The sequence below is a fragment of the Crocodylus siamensis genome, chromosome 15, assembly GCF_052110815.1.
Source record: "Crocodylus siamensis isolate JL-2025a chromosome 15, ASM5211081v1, whole genome shotgun sequence".
Lineage (NCBI taxonomy): Eukaryota > Metazoa > Chordata > Crocodylia > Crocodylidae > Crocodylus > Crocodylus siamensis.
In genome coordinates, this window is record NC_143409.1 from 23,122,352 (window position 1) to 23,141,253 (window position 18,902).

Here is an 18,902-nt window from a genome sequence, read left to right on the forward strand (position 1 = left end):
GTTTAGGCTAGGGACAGAAATTACACATAAATCAGCATAAATGATCAGAAACAGGTTCAAATCTGTAACACAATAGAAGTTCAGTGTGCACAAACCGCTTTGAAAATGGCCCAAACTGATTTAAGATAAACCTGGATGGATGCAGTATTAAACTTAACTGATTCAGGTTAAATTGGTTTAATGCACTTCTCCCCCAGGTCCCCTCCAGATTCAAGTCAACTCTCAGACCCTGAGCACCTCAAGTTATTGCACCTCCCCCATAATCCCCTCCCCCCTTGCAGGGTGAGTGGGCTAGCCTTGGCCCAAGCTGTCTGCTCCAGCTGACCATGGAGGCATGATTTAGTGCGCCCCTGCTTCTGGCATGGGCCACTGCAGGCATCTGGCTGCATTTCCAGAATCAAAAGTGAATGCCTGTTCACTTGCTTATTGGTTCAATCTTAGACTAACCTGCAATAACTGAATCGATTCAGCCTCATCCTTTTTGACTGTTTCTACTTAGCCTTAAAGAACTGTCCTACAGACCTGTTCTTGTACAAAGGACTTAGGAATCTGAACAAACTTCAATGGCAGGATATGTTTGTTTGTTTCATCAGCAAGCAATAATATACTTCCCATCTGATAGGGGCTGGGAGTGCAAACCAGTTTTCCAGAAAAAAACAGATTTAGCTTTGTAGGGCAGTGCACTGTCCATTATAGATGGCAGAGGAGACAAGAATGATCAGCCTGGGGTCAGATCATTTGTATGGCTGTTTCTAGCTTTAAAGAGTGCTCCATTCTGCAAGCTCCCAGTGCTGTCTGTACCCTATTGGATATCCTGTACCCAACCTCAGAACAAGAACAGAAAAGAGGAGAAAATTAACAGCCTCAGCTCTCCAAGTGACAGGAACAGTGAACTGCTGGGAATGTTAAAGATTGGTGATTTGTGAAACCTGGTAGAGTTTTGGGCCTAGAGTTCTTACTTGCTCATTTTCCAGTTTGTATTTGTCTGCCCATTCCTCTATAGTCTTCTTCTCTGACTGAGTTCGTTGCAAATCCTTTCGGAGTTTGGCAACCTCATCCTGAAGGCTGAGGACACGGTTGGTGGCATTCTTCGCCTCCTCCTCACTCACACGCAGCCGTTCCACATCGTTTCGCAGCTTCTCTGTCTCCGAGCTGTAGGTGTTCTCCAAGCTGGTTAGCTTCTCCAACAGAGATTTGTACTCTTTGTTCTTTGCAAAATACAATGCAGACAGCAGGAATTAGATGGGTTTTAGTCTGGTTTTAATGTAGCCCTCTGCTTACCCCAAAACACACATAAGCAGCAAGACAGGCACCCAGCCAAACATCTCACCCTGGACTTTCAGGAAAACACCACAAGGGACAGAAGACACTCCAGTCTGCAAATGTGCATTCATATTGCAAAATAAAAATCAGACAGACCTGCATTCACCCCTCCCCCCCCCCGACACAACGACAAGCTTCCAGCTAACACCATATTAGCTACCATGGATGCCACATCTCTGTACAGCAACGTCCCCCATAAAGACAGATTACAAGTGTGAAGAACATTATCCTCAGTAAGAAAATTGCTTCCGTTTCCATTACACACTCTGGCTTTGTCCTCGCATGCAACTGTTTCAGGTTTGGGGGACTCCTTATATGTACAAATGAATGGCACTGCCATAGGTACATGTATGGCCCTTAAGTAGGCCAAAATATTTGTGGAAGACCTTTAAGTACCTTTCGTCTGCAGCTGCTCTCTCGTCCTCATGATCTACTTAAGGTACTCTGATGACATCTTCATTGTATTCATTGCATGGGATGGAATCTCTAGAGAAATTTTACCAGGCCTTTAATAACTTCCACCCCTCCATCAAACTCTGGAATATTCCACCCAGCAAATTCATATCTTAGATACTACAGTAACATTGTCAAGGTCCACTTTGCTGCCACATTTTATCAAACTGGCGAACTGCCACAGCTACCTCCACGCCACCCATCTTCATCCTATGCATACTGTTAGATTCATGATCTATACTCAAGCTCCTCGTTACAACCATATTTGCTCTCACACTTTAAGGAGCAGGGATTCCTACAATTACAATACAACCCAAAACTGTAGCCATTCAAATCAACAAAGCCAGATTTAGACCTTGCTATGACCTGCTATAATACCAACCCAAGGATGAGTTCCTTTGGTTGTTGCCTATAGACCCCCTGGCTTGAACACCTGAGACACATCATTAGTGACCTGCAACCCCTCCTGGAAAAGGCTGACCATCTCAAAGTAGTTATGGGAGCGAACCTGCCCTGGCTTACAGGCAGCATCCCAATCTCAAACAGTATCCCTCAAGCAACAGTCTACTTAAATCCCAGTCTCACTGAGGCACCTGGCCTTGCAACAGACCCAAATAGTTTCTGTGCTCTAACATCATTACAGGCCACATCATCACTGGATTGAATAACATGGATTTCAGCACCTGAGGTTCATTCACTTGCAACTCCACCAATGTCAGGTAGGCTATCACCTGCTTACAGTGCCCCTCTGCTATTTATATCAGAGAGGAGTGAATCTTATGCAACAGAATGAATGAACATTAATTTGACATCAACTGCCGAAAGACATGCAAACATAAGGCACAGCATTTTAACCTCCTTGGACACTCCATCACTGACCCCAGGGTGGCCGTTTTTAGATTTTTAGAAACTGATTTGAATGGGAAATTGCCTAACAAGAAAGCATCCACAGACTGGACTGGTCTAAACAAGGACTATGGATTCTTATTCCATTACCTGGATTAGTTTTTGCGACTCCTATGGGTTTAGTTGCTTATTTGTTTGCTTCTTCCAGCACTACCTCCCCCCTCCCTCCCTTGTTTTTTATATTCTATTTTCTTTTGATTTATACACTGCTTATTGCATGGCCTTTCACAGCATCTGATAAAGTGAGCTTCAGCTCTTAAAAGCTTGTGATATAATCACTGCTCTACTTTGGTCAGTCTAAGGTGAAAATCTACCCTTCCTTCTACTTTACTTCATATTAACATGGCTAAATGTCTCATTAAGGGAAAAGATGTCATCTTTCATTGCTGATAAATGAAAGAATAAACAGTTACAAGGGTATATTCATACCTAGGCTGATCATTATCTCTTCTGTGGAAAGGTCTTTTTTCCCCAATCATAGAGAAAAATCATCCCAAAAAGAAATCAGCCCCCACTGCTTACTGAATTTTTTAAATGAAGGCTGGCAGCATTATTCAAGTACTGAGGCACTTTTTGGTGCAGCAGTTTTTACCTGTTCATCAATTTTACGCTGCAGCTGCATGATCTTGTTCTCCATGCCAATGTTGAGCTTCTTGTAGCGCTCCACAGAGCGCGCCTCTATCTTCAGCTTCTTCAGTTCCCTCTTGGCCATCATGCGCCGGTAGCAGCATTGCAGGTAAACTATTGCTTTTAAGCTCCTGTGGTAGTGCACACGGGCCAGCCAACCCCTCATGCGCTTCTGAATGATAATGGCCTTATGCTCCCGAAGCATCTACATTTAAAAGTTGAAAGAGAAAGGGGAAACGTTGCAGGCTATATGTGTGTATACAAGTGAACAATATTTAGCTGGGAGAGGGTACAGAGGTGATACAGCTGGAGACGCATGAGTTTGGAAGAAGAAACTACTGTAGAAGGGCAGTATGATAAGAGCAAAGAATCAGTAAGAAAATAAAGTGTAAAAGGGCAAAGACAATGGATAAGAAGATAAAAAAACACAAGAGGATTAGAATGAAGAGAAAAGGTGCTGGAAGGAATTGCAGATATTTACGTTGGTTTATGTTAATTTAAGATCCTTGTTGATTACAAAAAAATTAAGGTATTTATAGACAAGATTACAAATACATCCTTGGAGATTTAGTGAAGACTACAACTTCTTTCCATTGTACCTTTTATTCTAAACCTGCCTGAAGGTGTTGGTCCATATGGAGTAGGATAGATCCAAAAACATCATTTAGTCTATTTCTCTCTGCATCAGACTTGGTGGTTGCAGAGATGGGGCTCTGGCAGCATACAGTAGCGGGAGGGTCCTTAGCAGTGCTTGGCTTTACCCCTACTGCACTACACCATATCATGTTGCAGCTGGGTGGCTGAGCAATGGGCATCTTTCTTGTGCCATGCTGCAGTTGGATGGTGTGGGGAAGTGGCAGCAGTGGCCTACCATGGACCAGAGTTGGGCTATTCTGGGCCACCACTATAAAACTTTGCTGATCACTACTTTACATGATGTGTAATGCTGTACGCTTTAAAACAAGTGCTAGCAGAAACTGCTATTACTTGGATAGATTCTGATTTCTATTCTTTCCTTCCCTTTTAATTCCTCCTAACTTTCATAAATCTTTTTTGTGATTGACCTAACAATCAAAGCCAAAGGCACATAAAACAAGTTAAGCATTTCCAATTTTTGAAAACCCGAGTATGCTTTTCTTCCAATATTTCAATCATAGATGTTATATCCGTCTAATTCCACAAAACATTTATAATTCTAGAAACTTAAAAATGGTTTCACAGACTTGTTAGATAGCTCAGATTCTATTTTACATTTTAGAGCAAGTTGCATATTTAGTTTTTGAATAGCTGAGTTAAGGGACTTTCAGCAATTTCTCCAAAGGCCTGGAGATCCTAAGTTGTACAAGATCATAAAGGGTAGCTCCTATGGTCATATCGCTTTGGTGCTAATTTCCAGAGAACCGATGAGGGCTTCACATTCAAGGGACCAGGTTATCATGGGTGACCACAATTACCCTGACATCTGCTGGGAGAGGCACTTGGCCAGATCTAACTTGTCACGTAGGTTTTTGACCTGTGTGGAAGAACTTTATTTAGTACAGGAGGTGAATGGGCTGACCAGGGGAAGACTTTGTTGGATTTGGTTCTAGCCAAAAGGAACAACCTGGTGGGAGGAGATCTGAAGACTGAGGGTAATCTGGGAGATAGTGATCATGAGATGACAGAATTCACTATCCATTGTAGGGCAGGGAAGTCAGCCAGTAGGGCAGAAGTGCTTGACTTCAGGAAGGCTGACTTGAATGAGCTTAGGAAAATAGTAGGAAGGACCCTATGGGAAGAGCAACTGGAGGGAAAGGGAGTTCAGAAACCATGGTCATTCCGCAAAGCAATCATCCTCAGAGCACAGAAAAAGATCCATTCTTGTATGCAGAAAGGTGGTAAATGGGGCTAGAAGCCCTCTTGGCTTACCAGAGGAATCAAGGAGTGCTTAAAAAAGAAAAAGGAGGCTTATAAACAGTGGAAACAAGGGGTAGTCACCAAGGAAGAATACACAAGTGTGTTTGTAGGGAGAGGATAAGGAAGGCAAGGGTGACAACTGAGATCAGCTTGGCAACTGAAATCAAGGACAATAAGAAGTCCTTTTTTGGGTATACAGAGAGCAGGAGGAAGACCAAGGAAAATGTGGGCCCCTTGCAAAATGGGATAGGACAGGTGATAACAGATAGTCAGAAGACAGCTGAACTCTTTAATACTTTGCGTTGGTGTTCTTGCACGCAAATTGAGGTCACCGGCCTGGTCGGATACTGGACAGATGCAGGAGGGGGTGACTGCCACCCAATGGTCGGTGAGGGAGCACTTAGAGCAGCTGAATGTCTTCAAGTCAGCAGGACTGGATGGACTACACCTGACAGTGCTGGGGGAATTGGCTGGTGTCATTGTGGAACCATTGGTGAGGGTATATGAAGACTTGTAGTGCTTGGGAGAGGTCCTGGAAGACTGGAAAAGGGTCCATGTGGTGCCAACCTTTAAGAAGGGGAGGAAGGAGGATCCAGGAAACTATTGGCCAGTCACTTTGACCTAGATATAGGGTAAAATTTTAGAAAAAATGATCAAGAAGTCCATTTGTGAGAGACTAGTAGAAGGCATGGTGCTGAAGGATACCCAGTATGGTTTCACTACAGGCAGGTCATGTCTGATCAACCTCGTCTCCTTCTATGATCAAGTAATGAACTACTCAGCTGTTGGAGGTGCGGTTGATAGCATATACTTAGATTTTAAAAAGACCAACATGAATATAGATTAAGAGAAAATGTCCTGGCCATCATGATGGCTGAAAAGGTTATGGTTGATCACAGGATGAGCGTGAGCCACCAGTGCAAGGCTGTAGTCAATAGAGCTAACAGCATACTGGGATGCATTAGCTAATGTGTCATGAGTAGGGCTAAAGATACTTCCTCTCTACCCAGCGCTGGTGATACCCCAGCTGGAGTACCGTGCCCACTTCTGGGTGCTGCACGTCAAAAAAGATGCGGAGAATCTTGAAAGGTCCAGAGAGAAGGGCCACAAGAATGATTAATGGTCTGGAGGACAAACCTTCTGAGGAAAGACTAAGGGATCTGGGACTGTTTAGCTTGGGGAAGAAAAGACTGAGGGGGAACTTGGTGGCTGTCTGTAAGTATGTAAGGGGTGAATATTGGGAGCTGAGAGAAAAACTGCTCACTAGGGTACCCCAGGAGAGGACAAAGAGCAAAGGTCATAAACTGTTAGAAGTTGGCTTCAGGTTGGATGTACAGAAGAACTTTACAGCAAGAGTGACCAGAATCTGGAACAGGCTTCCCAAGGAGGTGGTACAGTCCACAACCTTGGAAATCTTCAAGAGGAGACTGAACATACACCTTGCTGGGATCATTTGGTCTCAGCAGTATTCCTGCCCAGAGCAGGGGGGGTTGGACTCGATTTCTCGAGGTCCCTTCCAGCCCTTAATTTCTATGATTCAGATTCTAAGGATTTTTGAGCAACAACAATGAAACCTCTGAAGGTTGAATACTTTTTGTTAAGAGGTTAAAGCTGTTGCATCATCACTACAAGAGCTGCTGATTTAAAAATTTTAAGTTCCTAATATAGCCTGAATTCTTTTACTGGTTTAACAACAAAGTTGATATGGCAAAGTATTTATCTAATAATGCTCATTTTTCTTGACATTTCTTGACAACAAAACTTAAAACTGTATGCAATGCAAGTGTATTGTCTTCAGATAAACAAATTCAAAAGGTCCACTGGAAAAGCTAGCAATGACTGTAAAATCAGAGCACTTAACAAGGTTTGGTTTCATCCCTTTTTATTATTTTAAAAGATAAATCAAGGAAATGAAATATCACTATTTTAATAAAGTATTAAGGTAAAGAAATAGAATTCTTCAAGGCATAGAAATGCCAAAAATTAACACTGCTTCTACAATATTAACTCAAATACATTGCATAAGTTTAGCATTCTCTATTCCTGCTTCCCTTGTGATTAGGGCTGTGTGAAGCTTTGGTAGCCGATTTGATTCAGAGGAGAATCGGCAGCCAAGTCTCCTAATCCAAATCAAATTGGGAGACCTATTAAAATCTTCCAATTGAATCGGAAAAGATTTGGTTCCAATTCAGATTCGGCCATAGATTAAGCAGACAGCCATTCTTGAGGACATTGGATACAGCTGCCTCCAGCTGGAAAGTCTGTTGTGGTGGGCAGAGCGGGGAGGGAAGGAGTGTGTGTGGTGGGGACAGATCAACGCCCCCACAGAGGAGGGATTGGGGCTGGGACAAACTGCCCAGCCAGGGCGGGGGGGGGGAGATTCGGGGAAGGGGGGAACTGCCACTGCACACCATCAGTCCGGGAGGGCCTGGGAGGCGTGTGCCCCTGGATCTGTGTGGGGTGGGCTGGGCCGGCTGCGCTCTGGGAGGCTAGCCCCAGCTGCCTGCTGCCGGGCTGCGCTCCGCAAGGCTGGTGGAGCCAGGGCTGCACTCCGGGCAGCTAGCCCCCATCGCAGACCAGAGTGCAGCCCTGGCTCCACCCGCCCTGCAGAGCACAGTGGAGCGGAAGCTATATGGGGAGGTAAAATTCCCCATAGCTCCTGCCACCAGCCCCGCTCTGATCCAGGTGTATGCGACCACCCCCATGCCCTGCTGCTGCTTGCCCAGTTGGAGTGAAGCCACTTGTCTGGGAGGCGCAGGGGGGCTGGGCAAGTGGTACAAGGGCATAGCCCCCACTCCCAGTGCCTTTCACACAGCCTGGTTTAGCCCACCCTGCGCAGATCCAAGAGCACACACCTGCTTCCATGCCCTCCCAGACTGGTAATGGGCAGTGGCGGGAGCCCCCACTCGCCAAGTCCTGTGCCCCCCCCAGCCCCAAACCCTCCCCGACTGTGGGGGATTTGATCTGTCGAATCACTGAATTCAATCACTGTCCCTACGAATTGGCCAAATCCAAATCGAATACTTGCCATGTTGCACAGGCCTACTTGTTATCTGTTTATCTGCAGTTTCACATTACCAGTGTATATATACCTTGAAAACTAAAATAAAATCAATATTCAGTTACATTTTTACCTTAAATAGCCTGAAAGGAAAAATAAAGTAATATAAAATACCTCCGTTCTGTTGGTCTAGTCCTCATCAGTCAGTGAAATTTGTATTCCAAGGATAAAATGAAACATTCCAGAAGAATATAAAAATATTTTAAAAATTTTACTGATTTTATCGAATGCTTTCCCAAAGTTTATGAAAAACCTGAGGAGGAACTAAGCTTCTTGTTAAACTGACCAGCACAACACAATATGCTTTGGAGGCCTATCCCAGGATGTATGCAACAGGTGATTCAATTAGTTCAGATTCCATTTTAGTCACATGACTGTTGCACATGCCTTCTGGGCACGTGCCCATAAAACGACAGGCAGCTTTCACAATCCTTTCCTAAAGAGTAATGGACGCATCATATATTAAAGTCATATGTGGACTTAAAGTCATGTATTGTCCTATACCTCTTATCTATATCAGCCAGAGAAGAAACAGAATACTCCAGGACAAACTGTCAGTGAATGATTAGCTGATGGTTGAAAATCTAATGCAAAACAATGGTAATAAACAAACTTGCAATGAAAGATGTTTGCCTTGTGTATGTCGGCCAACTGAGCAGCAATTCTGCTTCCAATCAAACTGAACGGAGAACAGATTTTCAATTTTGGAAAATCGTAATTTTTAAAAATTGTATCACATAACTATACCATCTATTATCCTAGTATTGCAGCCATCCTAAGACCTTAGGACTTAAACTTCCTCTCTCAAAGAACAATATGTACAGATAAGGTATACATGGTTTGCCTTTACCATGTTCCATCTGTTGTGTCAGGATCTTATATTCCATAATTCTTAACTGCAATTATTAGGGTGAATAATTCATTAAGATTGAGCAGCCTCCTTTGACAGATAGGTTTGACTGGCCCTTTTAGTGACTCCATAAGTAACATGACTTCTGTATTACAAGGTTATGCGACAAGCCTATCAAATGGTGTTCTTTATAACTCATCATACGCATAACAATCACATGACTATGTTGAGGTATATTGAGTGGCTTGAATCATCTGCTCCACATACCATGAGGGTGGATTTAGGTTAAAAGTTGAGGTGACACGTATCTCAAGTTAACAGGAAGCTTATTCTTTTCTGAAGTTGGTGTACATTGTTTGAAAAGCAACCGTCAACCTATCAAAATTCCATATATTAATATTGTTACATAAACCAATAACACAGACACTTCAAACTCGTGGTGCTCTGGTGTGGTGCCAGAGGACTGGAAGAGGGCCAGTGTGGTTCTCATCTTCAAAAAGGGGAGGAAGGAGGACCCGGGAAACTATAGGCCAGTTAGTCTTACCTCGATCCTGGGCAAACTTTTTGAGAAAATTATTCTGGCACATGTCCACGAGGGGCTAGCAGGGGAGATTATGCTTAGGGGCAATCAACACAGGTTCATTAGCGGCAAGTCCTGTCAGACCAACCTTCTATGACCAGATCACCAGATCTTAGATGCTGGGGTACCAGTGGACATAGTCTTCCTGGACTTTCGGAAGGCCTTTGACACTGTCTCTCGCCCTTGTTCTCATTAAGAAACTGGGGGACTGTGGTGTCGACACCTGCACAGCCAACTGGCTGGAGGGCTGCACCCAGAGAGTGGTAGTGGATGGGTCATTTTCAACCTGGAGGGATGTGGGCAGGGGGGTTTCGCAGGGCTCAGTCCTCAGGCCCGCACTGTTCAATATCTTCATCAGTGACTTGGACGAGGGAGTAAAAAGCACCCTGTTCAAATGTGCTGATGACATCAAGATGTGGGGGGATGTGGGCACGCTAGACGGGAGGAATAGGCTGAAATCGGACCTAGACAGGTTACAGGGGTGGGTGGATGAGAATAGGATGGGATTCAACACTGACAAGTGCAAGGTGCTGCACCTGGGGAGGAAGAACCAACAGCATACCTACAGGCTGGGGAAGACCCCCTTCACCAGTGCAGAGGCAGAAAAGGATCTTGGAGTCATCATCGATGCCAAGAGGAACATGGACCAGGCAGTGTGGGGATGCAGTCAGGAAGGCCAACCGCACCTTGTCATGCATCCACACATGCATCTCAAGCAGGTCCAAGGAGGCGATCCTCCCCCTCTATGCGGCACTGGTCAGGCCGCAGCTAGAGTACTGCGGCCAGTTCTGGGGGCCACACTTCAAGAGGGATGTGGACAACATGGAGAGGGTCCAGAGGAGGGTGACTCACGTGACTGGGGGCAGCAGGGCATGCCCTATGAGGAGAGGCTACAGGACCTGAACCTGTTCAGCTTCCACAAGAGAAGGTTGAGGGGGGATCTAGTTGCCTGTTACAAACTAGTCAGAGGGGACCAGCAGGCATTGGGGAAGTCCCTGTTCCCCTGTGCACTACCAGGAGTGACCAGGAATAACAGTCACAAGCTGGCAGAGGGTAGATTTTTAGGCTAGATATCAGAAGGTGTTACTTCACTGTCAGGGCAGCTAGGGTCTGGAACCAACTTCCAAGAGAAGTGGTGCTGGCTCCTACCCTGGGGGTCTTTAAGAGGAGGCTAGATGAACACCTTGCTGGGGTCGTTTGACCCCAGTACTCTTTCCTGCCATGGCAGGGGGTCGTACTTGATGATCTGCTCAGGTCCCTTCTGACCCTAGAAACTATGAAACGTTAGTTAAACCAAGCACTATTATGTACACTAGAAAAATGTATAGCAGGTGGAATAGGAGGTGACTGAGTGAATGTGTACAGGTGAAGAAATTTTTCTATCTACCTGCTGACCGCTCATTTTCACAACCTTCATATTGATGCTATGTTCAGCTGCCATACTTGGTGCACAAGAATATACACATCACTTTCTTTTACACAAATGTAAAGTGTGGAGAAATTCTTTCACTGCAACAGTCTGATCAAATATGAGAGAAGCATTTTAAACAGTTATTGCTAGGCATTTATGGTCTATACTTTTAAACTATATCACCGAGAGAAGAAACAGAACTCTGTAGGACAACTTTTCAGTGAATGATTAGTTGACCTTTGTAAAAGAGTAGTAAGAGACAAAACTGCCATGAAAAATGTTGTCTATGTTAGCCAACTGAACAGTAATTCTGCTTCCAGGCCTGCAACATTTAAAAGAAAAATCTAATTTTTAAAATAAAAGCTGTTCAGTTTTAATTCTAAATGTCATATCATAATTTTAAGACAAAGTTGATCAATCCTTCAATAAACTAAGCCCAGTATAAGTAAAAATAAAAAGAATTAACTCAATAATCTATTTTATCAGGAGCCTGCTCACTAGCAGCAAAATAAACAAGCATTCTGATACAGTCTTAATTTTAGGTTTTGACATAAATCAGGGATTGAATAATTGTGTGAATAATATTGACCATGACCCCTAATTACCAAGTGGCTTATAACTGTATCTTGGCATCCATATATTCAGATACTTTACTGTAGTGCATGTAGGGATATTCTGAGTGTGCATGAGGTATGACAATTTGTATGCACAAGCATTTTTGAGCAGTCCAGAAATATCATTCTGATCTAATGTAGAAGTAGCTGAAGAAAAAAGCAAGAGGGGCACCAATTAAATGTTAGGTCTTCTTACCTGCTGGTATTTGTTCCTGGCCATGTAACCTCGTAAGAGTGACTGAAGAGCAATAGTGACAGCTTGCATGCGCTGGTATCTTTTGCGAACCACATACATACGCTGGAACTTCTGAATGATGGTGGCAGCCCGAGTTCGTCGCAGGAACTTGACATAACTGACCAAAACAAACAGCAGAAATAATTATGGATGTCATCTATAAATCACAAATACCTTTCACCTAGTCCTAAAACTTTACTTGCTCTTTCAAGCTAAATTTTCTGTTCATTCTCTTTTATGAATAGTTTTGCCCATGATACAGTATTTACATTACTACTCTACTACCCAGGTATGTAAGAAAATTGACCCTTATCACCTTCAAGAAACATTGTCTCATCCTCGGAGAGCTGCAGTGAGGAACTGACAAACTCTTCTTATGTTTTCTAAAACACTTCAACAAAGGGTCCACCTTTAACCCTTAGCCTTCCTGAAAGACTACTCACAAAGTACATTAAAATACAATCCATATTCGCATGGCTGATTCCTCACCTCAGCTGTTGACTTGTTTCCCTCAGTCAGCTGCTCCAGCCATGCACCCCTATGTTACTTGCCCCTTCTACATTGCATCCTGGCCTGTGAACTTGATTCTTCAATAGTGGAACCATGATCACCTTTTGAGCGTCAGGGAAAATTGACTATGCGTGTGTGGCAGCAAGACAGTGGGTAAGAATTGAGTTGCAGCAAGAACCCTCCTCTAACAGAAAATAAGTAGGTATTTGGCAGTGCCCAGCTGGGAGATGGGGGTTTTTTTGTTTTTTTTTTGAAGGACAAAAGTAGCAGGTACTGTACTTATGGGAACCCAGATTCTACTCTGCTTCCTTCATTATGCTGAAAATTAGATTCCTAAATGATTCATATAAGAAGGAGACAGAAGATGTTTTCATAGTGAAATCCCCTAGTTAAAGGGATCTGCATCAAGATTAGAGCAAGTGTCCCCTAATGTGCCACTTACCATCGTGCCTGGTAGCCTCTGACATATCGCTGAATGGTAATAGCTGCCTTCCTCATGCGCAGGTACTTCTTACGCATCAGCCAGCCTCGGATCGTTTTCTGGATGCGGATGCAGGCAGCTCTCAACTTATCTGCCCTTATTTTTTCCAGATATGCTACTTGGCCAGCCCGGAAAAATATTTTGGTCTTACCAAACTGGTACTTATCCTTGTCCTATATTCAAAGGAAATATATGACCAGTAACAGGATTAAAAAATGATCGATAAAAAGTCTCAGAGGCTGAAAAAAAGAGAGATAAAACATCCCATATAGTACTCCAGCTAAACCTGCTCTTAACAATTACTTAAAAGGGGCAAGATTTTTCATTCTATTATTTTCTGTGCACACTTTTACAGAATTAGTTGTTGGAGAACTGGTGAAATATTAAAGAATAATATTTGAGGAATGTTTAGAGCTAAATACTTTTGGAAGTACTTCATGAAAAAGGGGGTTGTATTTTATAGCTTTTACACATCACAGAATTGAAAACTGATATTTTCTGTAATGAATGTGATTTTCCCTGGGGTAAATGCCACATTCACATTCTATTTAGTTTCTTTTGACCTCAAATTGTTTTTTTTCAGGTTTTCAAGCCAAAAAACAGAAAATTTGTTTTGGGTTGACAAACTTATTGTTTAGTTTTCCCATTTTTTTCTAGTTCCACCCTGAAGCCAAGAACCTTTTATATGCACAGCTCAAGCACTGATTGGTTTTGTGTTCCTTTGTTGGAAAGTCTCTTCCTAGTACTCCCCCATAGAACAATATCAGGAGATTCCTGGGACTATGGCAGGGTTTCAGAATGCTAAGAAAGGTGTGGCTGAAAAATGGATGATAGGCTGAAAAGGTTTTTATTTGGGACAGTGAAGAATCAATGTACACACACACGCAGTTATTCCTTCATGATAGACTTCTCAGATTAAATATACTCTGAAAGCTAATACACCTTGCTGTTAAATGAGGTGAGAACCCTCCCTACTCACATCCCACCAATGCTTAATACTGTTGTCTTCCAGACATTCATGGACTGGAAAGTTTAATCCAGATCCCATATTGCAGCAATAGTAATTTGCATTAATTCAAGTAACAGCTTTCTTAATTTAACTATAAAAATAATTATCCCTTGCAAAGGTAAGTTGTGGTATTTCCAAAGTTTTACAATGAGTGGTTCTCAAACTTTTGGCCCTGGGAAGCCAGATGAGTGATGTGGGACCCTACTGGACCCTACATATCAGGGTCAGCATGCTGTCCCTGCATGCCAGGATTGGGTTACATCACCCCTGCACAACGAGATTGGGTACCATGTTGCCTTGTGCACCTGATCTAGTGCACAGGTTCACAATATTTGGCTCGTGGGGGAGCTCTCCCTTGGTCTGGAAACTTGGCAGCAGGGGAATGATGCCACACTCCCCTGCAGCCAAATTTTCAGACTTGTGGGGAGCCCCACAAACCAAGTGATCACCAGGCGGTGGATTTGGCCTGTGGGCCTTGAGTTGAGCACCCCTGCTTTAAAAGCAGAGAAGCATCTTTCATTTCAGCAAAAAACCCATAATATTCAGAGGGACTATGACTTCCATAAGCTACTGCTGGCTGCTGTTTGAAGTTTAAGGAAAAAAAATGTGTAGCTATTATGAAATTCATAGAAAGGGGAGCAACACTTTTTTAAAACACTACATTTACCAGAATTAGCTTCTCCAGGACATTTTTACATGTCTGTTTTCGGTCACTAAGGACATCTTTTTGCTTCATTAGGACACGATAGCGACTGAAGAACTCTTGATATGTCCACCTGGTTCCAAGAAATAGAAAGGGTGTTGACCATATAATGGAAATAACTTGATGAAAATGATTGCAGTTAAAAACAAACCAAATTAGCAAGCCTACCTTGAGGGGAAGCCAGCTGCACTGATTCGGATCGTTTCCAGGACACCACAAGCCCTGAGCTGCTGTACTGCCCGCTTTTCATCAAATCTGCATATGAAAATAAAGCATTTGTCAGATGGTGGGCTTTTTAAGTGACTAGAGCATGAAAATAAAAGTCCAGAAACAGTGAGTGTTAGGGCTATAAATGCCTATTTAAAAAAAAAGGTTGTCATTATTTCAGATTATTTAAGAGTGTGAGCTCTTATATCAACTCAGAACAGAAAATTGCAGGTTTTCTTGTTGGATAGTAAGAATGTATGTGTTGGCCAGTACTTATCTCCACTAAGTCCAAAACATCTTCTTTTGTGAGGTGCATCCTGATGTTATCAACACACATCATTTTACTGCTGAGTGACAACAGGCACTGGGTCCAGACCTCAAAGACCACCAGGCACTCTTCTTGAATTCATAGCTAAGTCTCTGTCTTCAGACACCGTAACTTGGCCAACTTACGTGAATGGAAACTTGAAGTCATTGGGCTTAATACAACGCACATAGTGGGGAGTTGTAGCATTGAGGGTTTCCATCAGCAGATGAAGAGAGTTGCGAAACTGCATTTACAAAGAAAAAAAGAGAAAAATCAGGAATTTACACAATATGTTGAAATTCAATCTTGGTTTAAATCATAACATCTGTTATTAGATTAGACCCAAAATAAAGTCAAATGTCAATAGACCATTTTGGTTGAAGCTTGTCCTAGTGTAAAATAAGATACATCACTGTAGTAGTACTTGGAAGCAATTCATACTTACTGAGACACTCCTATAGAATCATTCACAATCATAGTGCCATCTGCAATACAAATGCTTTAATTGCCGACAGGCAAATATAACCATGCAAGCTGCGGGCGTGTTGCAATTTAAGGAGACAGCTATTCTGAATTTCTAGCTACATTCCACTTTGCAGGCACATGGAATCTATTACATTAATTTTCTCAACAGTATACGATGACGACTACATGTAACTGGTTTGGTGCTTTAGCTTTTGGGCATAAAATTCCAAAGAATCTAAATATGAAGTTAAAGAGTAAAAATGGAATACATTTTGTATTGAACATTTCTATAGGCAGCATAGGTTTTATGGACCAACCTTGCATGTTACAGCTGAAATTAGTAATAATCTGAGCATGTTAAAATACTAAGCAACTGGAACATGACTTTAGTTATTTCTCATTATGGTATGCACTTGGCTATGTCAAATGGAAGATTTAACATCCAATTTGTCTACACAGCCTTGGCAGAAACAGTGCCCATCCTACTTCTGCTTAGAAGCTGGAAGTGCCGTTGATGTTATAGTAAGACTTCTGCAGAGTATGCTTAATGAGAATAAAACTCTTCCATTCACAGTATGCATTTATGTATGCTTTTTATCATGGCCAAGAGACTCTAGCCCTACCTCTCAAATGAGGACTTTGTCCAACCCTGATAAAGGCGTCACACAGCTGGGACCCATCTCATTACTTGGTGCAGTGTGCCTCTGGTCTGTTCTAAAATAATATACCTGGAACTACACCCACAGGTAGCTTGAGACAATACCGAACACAACTGCAAAAGGACTGGTACAAGCTGACAAGTGTATAAAACCTAGGGTCTGAACAAGGCTCCTGTGTAATTTAAGTTGCTATCTATTAAATCCCAATGTAAAACATGACAATCTTAGGAAACCTTTTCACTTTCTTACTCTGTGCCCTATTCCTAGTAGTTATTAGTTCCTCAATGGGTTGCAGAACTTTCCTGGGAGAGGCTGGGGTGCAAGACATCCATATCTAACCTGTTGCTTTAGCTAGCCATAATTGGAAGGTAGTGGGCTGTGAAACTGTCCTTATGACCACATGGATTTGAATATTTCATTTAAAATTTGCTGAGTTTTAGGTTAAATGAATAATTTTGGGACAGATTTTCTGATATGCAGAAATAGCTGCTCTCATGCATGGCCAGAGAAGGCTGAGAGAGGAGGTGGTTCTGAAAGTAGATGACATGAGCACAACAAACACCATGATTGAAAACAAACAAACCCCATATTTCTGCAAGAGGCAGCTTCTTTTACAGGAGTTGCACAGTATTTCTACAGATTTTTGTCAGTATTTTGGAAAACTAGGTACCCCATTCTTCAGGTAAAGTGTTTAATTAATCAAGGTCCCACTGTCGGTCTGTGAGGCATGTGTGAAAAAAATGAAAGGCTCCATTATATTTTAAAAACAAAGGGAGAAGATCAAACACTGTGCTACTGAGTGAACTTTGATGATGAACCCTCCACTGGAACAAACAGCCTAGATAGAAAGCCTCCAACCAATGTTCCTAAGAAATAGCAGCCCAAAGTAGGACTAAATCTATGGGGGAACAGGGAAAGAAAGGGAGATGGAGGAGTTTATTCTAATAGAAATAATCAGTGGTTCAACTCACCTGATGTCCCACAGTTTTCTTATGTTCCTTGCTTGCTTGGCCTGGCCTAGTCTTGGCTGGTTTTACAACAGTTCGGGACAGTGGTGTGCGACCTGATGTGGTTGCTGAGGTGGGACTAAGGACCTTCCCCTCATCACGAAATAACTCTGGCAGCAGCTTAAACTAGTGAAGCAGTAGGAATAATGAAACATGTCAGAATGAGAGAGAGGGTAAATATTCAAGAAAGGGAGAAATGCTGTTTAACAGGCAATACATGGATCTGAAAGAGAGGACACTTAGGCACTTCTCTTAGCTTTGTTAGCAGGTGTCTGTGGGACCTTGACAAAGTGAATGAATCTTTTGATCAAGAAAAGAGGTATAACTACTTATTTACCTTAAAGAGGTAATAGACAAAAGTGATCGTTTAAAATGACTTTAAGATCCTTTTATGAAAACATCTGATGGGTACTGAAGTACAAAGTATTAGTATAATCTTTCCTAAGGATCCAGAATGGTTGGAATCCATACTTGCTTTCTGTAAAGATTGTTTCTCCCAAAGGGGAAGAGGAGATAAGAGAGAGCACATTTGCAATGTGGTGTGGAAAACAGTAATTTAAAGCTGAAGTTGTTTATATTTGTGATCAACACTTCTCTTTCTGGATCTAATTCCAACTTCATTGAATCTCATACGGTAAGCAAGACCTACACAACTCAGGTGGACTGACGCAGCATTGTTTCATCAGAACAGACACATGGCTACACAGGACAACTCAAAAGCTAGAATTTCTCCTGATGTTCCCATGGTGCATTCACTTAGTTCCTTTGAGAGCTGTCCAGTAGGGCTGTGCAAAGCTTCCACCCCGATTCGATTCAGCGGAGATTTGGCCCGATTTAGTGGCTGAATCTCCAAATCCGAATCAAACCAGGGGACCCTTTAATCTCTATGAATTGAATCAGAAATAAACCTCTGAATCAATTTGGAGAGATTAGGAAAGATTCAGTGACTGGGACGTAAATACAGCTTTAAATGTTTTTTCTACATACCTCTAGGTACCAGGTGGCTTGTGAATGCTGCAATGCTGGGGCACATGGAGTGTCCCACAGAAGCATGGGGGGCCCCGGCATGCTCAGCAGCAGATCTGGAAGTGGGCCAGAAGTGCGTCTGGAGGGGCACCCGGGGTCCCCCCATGGCTGATCGTTGAGCCAGGGGGGCACAGGGAGACTCCCATGCATTCCCTGGCAGACCCAGAAGTGGATGAGCTGTGCCTGGTACCTCAAGGTATGTAGAAAAAACATTTAAAGCTGGTCTCTGGCCAAATCACCAGTTGTCCAAATCAGCATCAAATCTGCAGAATTCAGATTTGGCCAAATCAAACTGGGGACAGTGATCCAAATCAACAAATGAAATCACTGTCCCCAATTCAGGCTGAATCTGAATCAAATCAAGCCTGTTTCGTACACACCTACCAGCCAGAGGGACTGAATGACCCAACAGACATCACCAAAGAACTCTATTCAAAACTCTGAAATAAATTACTAGCTAGAAAGAAGATATATTTACCAAGCTGAAAGATCTACTTTATGTGGTAGAGTAGGAATGGAGAAAAAAATTCCCTAACAATCTCTGGGAACTTTAACAGTCATTTTGAGGGATG

At 42.7% G+C, this 18,902-nt stretch overlaps 1 protein-coding gene across 3 annotated transcripts in view; it reads right to left on the reverse strand.

The window, feature by feature from the left end:
* Positions 1 to 18,902, reverse strand: part of MYO5A (myosin VA) — a 188,358-nt gene that overhangs the window by 35,465 nt on the left and 133,991 nt on the right. For all 3 annotated transcript variants that reach the window (XM_090029364.1, XM_090029362.1, XM_090029363.1), the window contains exons 15-22: positions 17,269 to 17,430; positions 15,320 to 15,417; positions 14,828 to 14,914; positions 14,624 to 14,732; positions 12,909 to 13,120; positions 11,918 to 12,074; positions 3,275 to 3,514; positions 960 to 1,208 (exon numbers count right to left, since the gene is read on the reverse strand). In XM_090029364.1, coding sequence (XP_089885490.1) covers positions 960 to 1,208; positions 3,275 to 3,514; positions 11,918 to 12,074; positions 12,909 to 13,120; positions 14,624 to 14,732; positions 14,828 to 14,914; positions 15,320 to 15,417; positions 17,269 to 17,430 — 1,314 coding nt within the window. The remainder of the gene's footprint in view (positions 1 to 959; positions 1,209 to 3,274; positions 3,515 to 11,917; positions 12,075 to 12,908; positions 13,121 to 14,623; positions 14,733 to 14,827; positions 14,915 to 15,319; positions 15,418 to 17,268; positions 17,431 to 18,902) is intronic.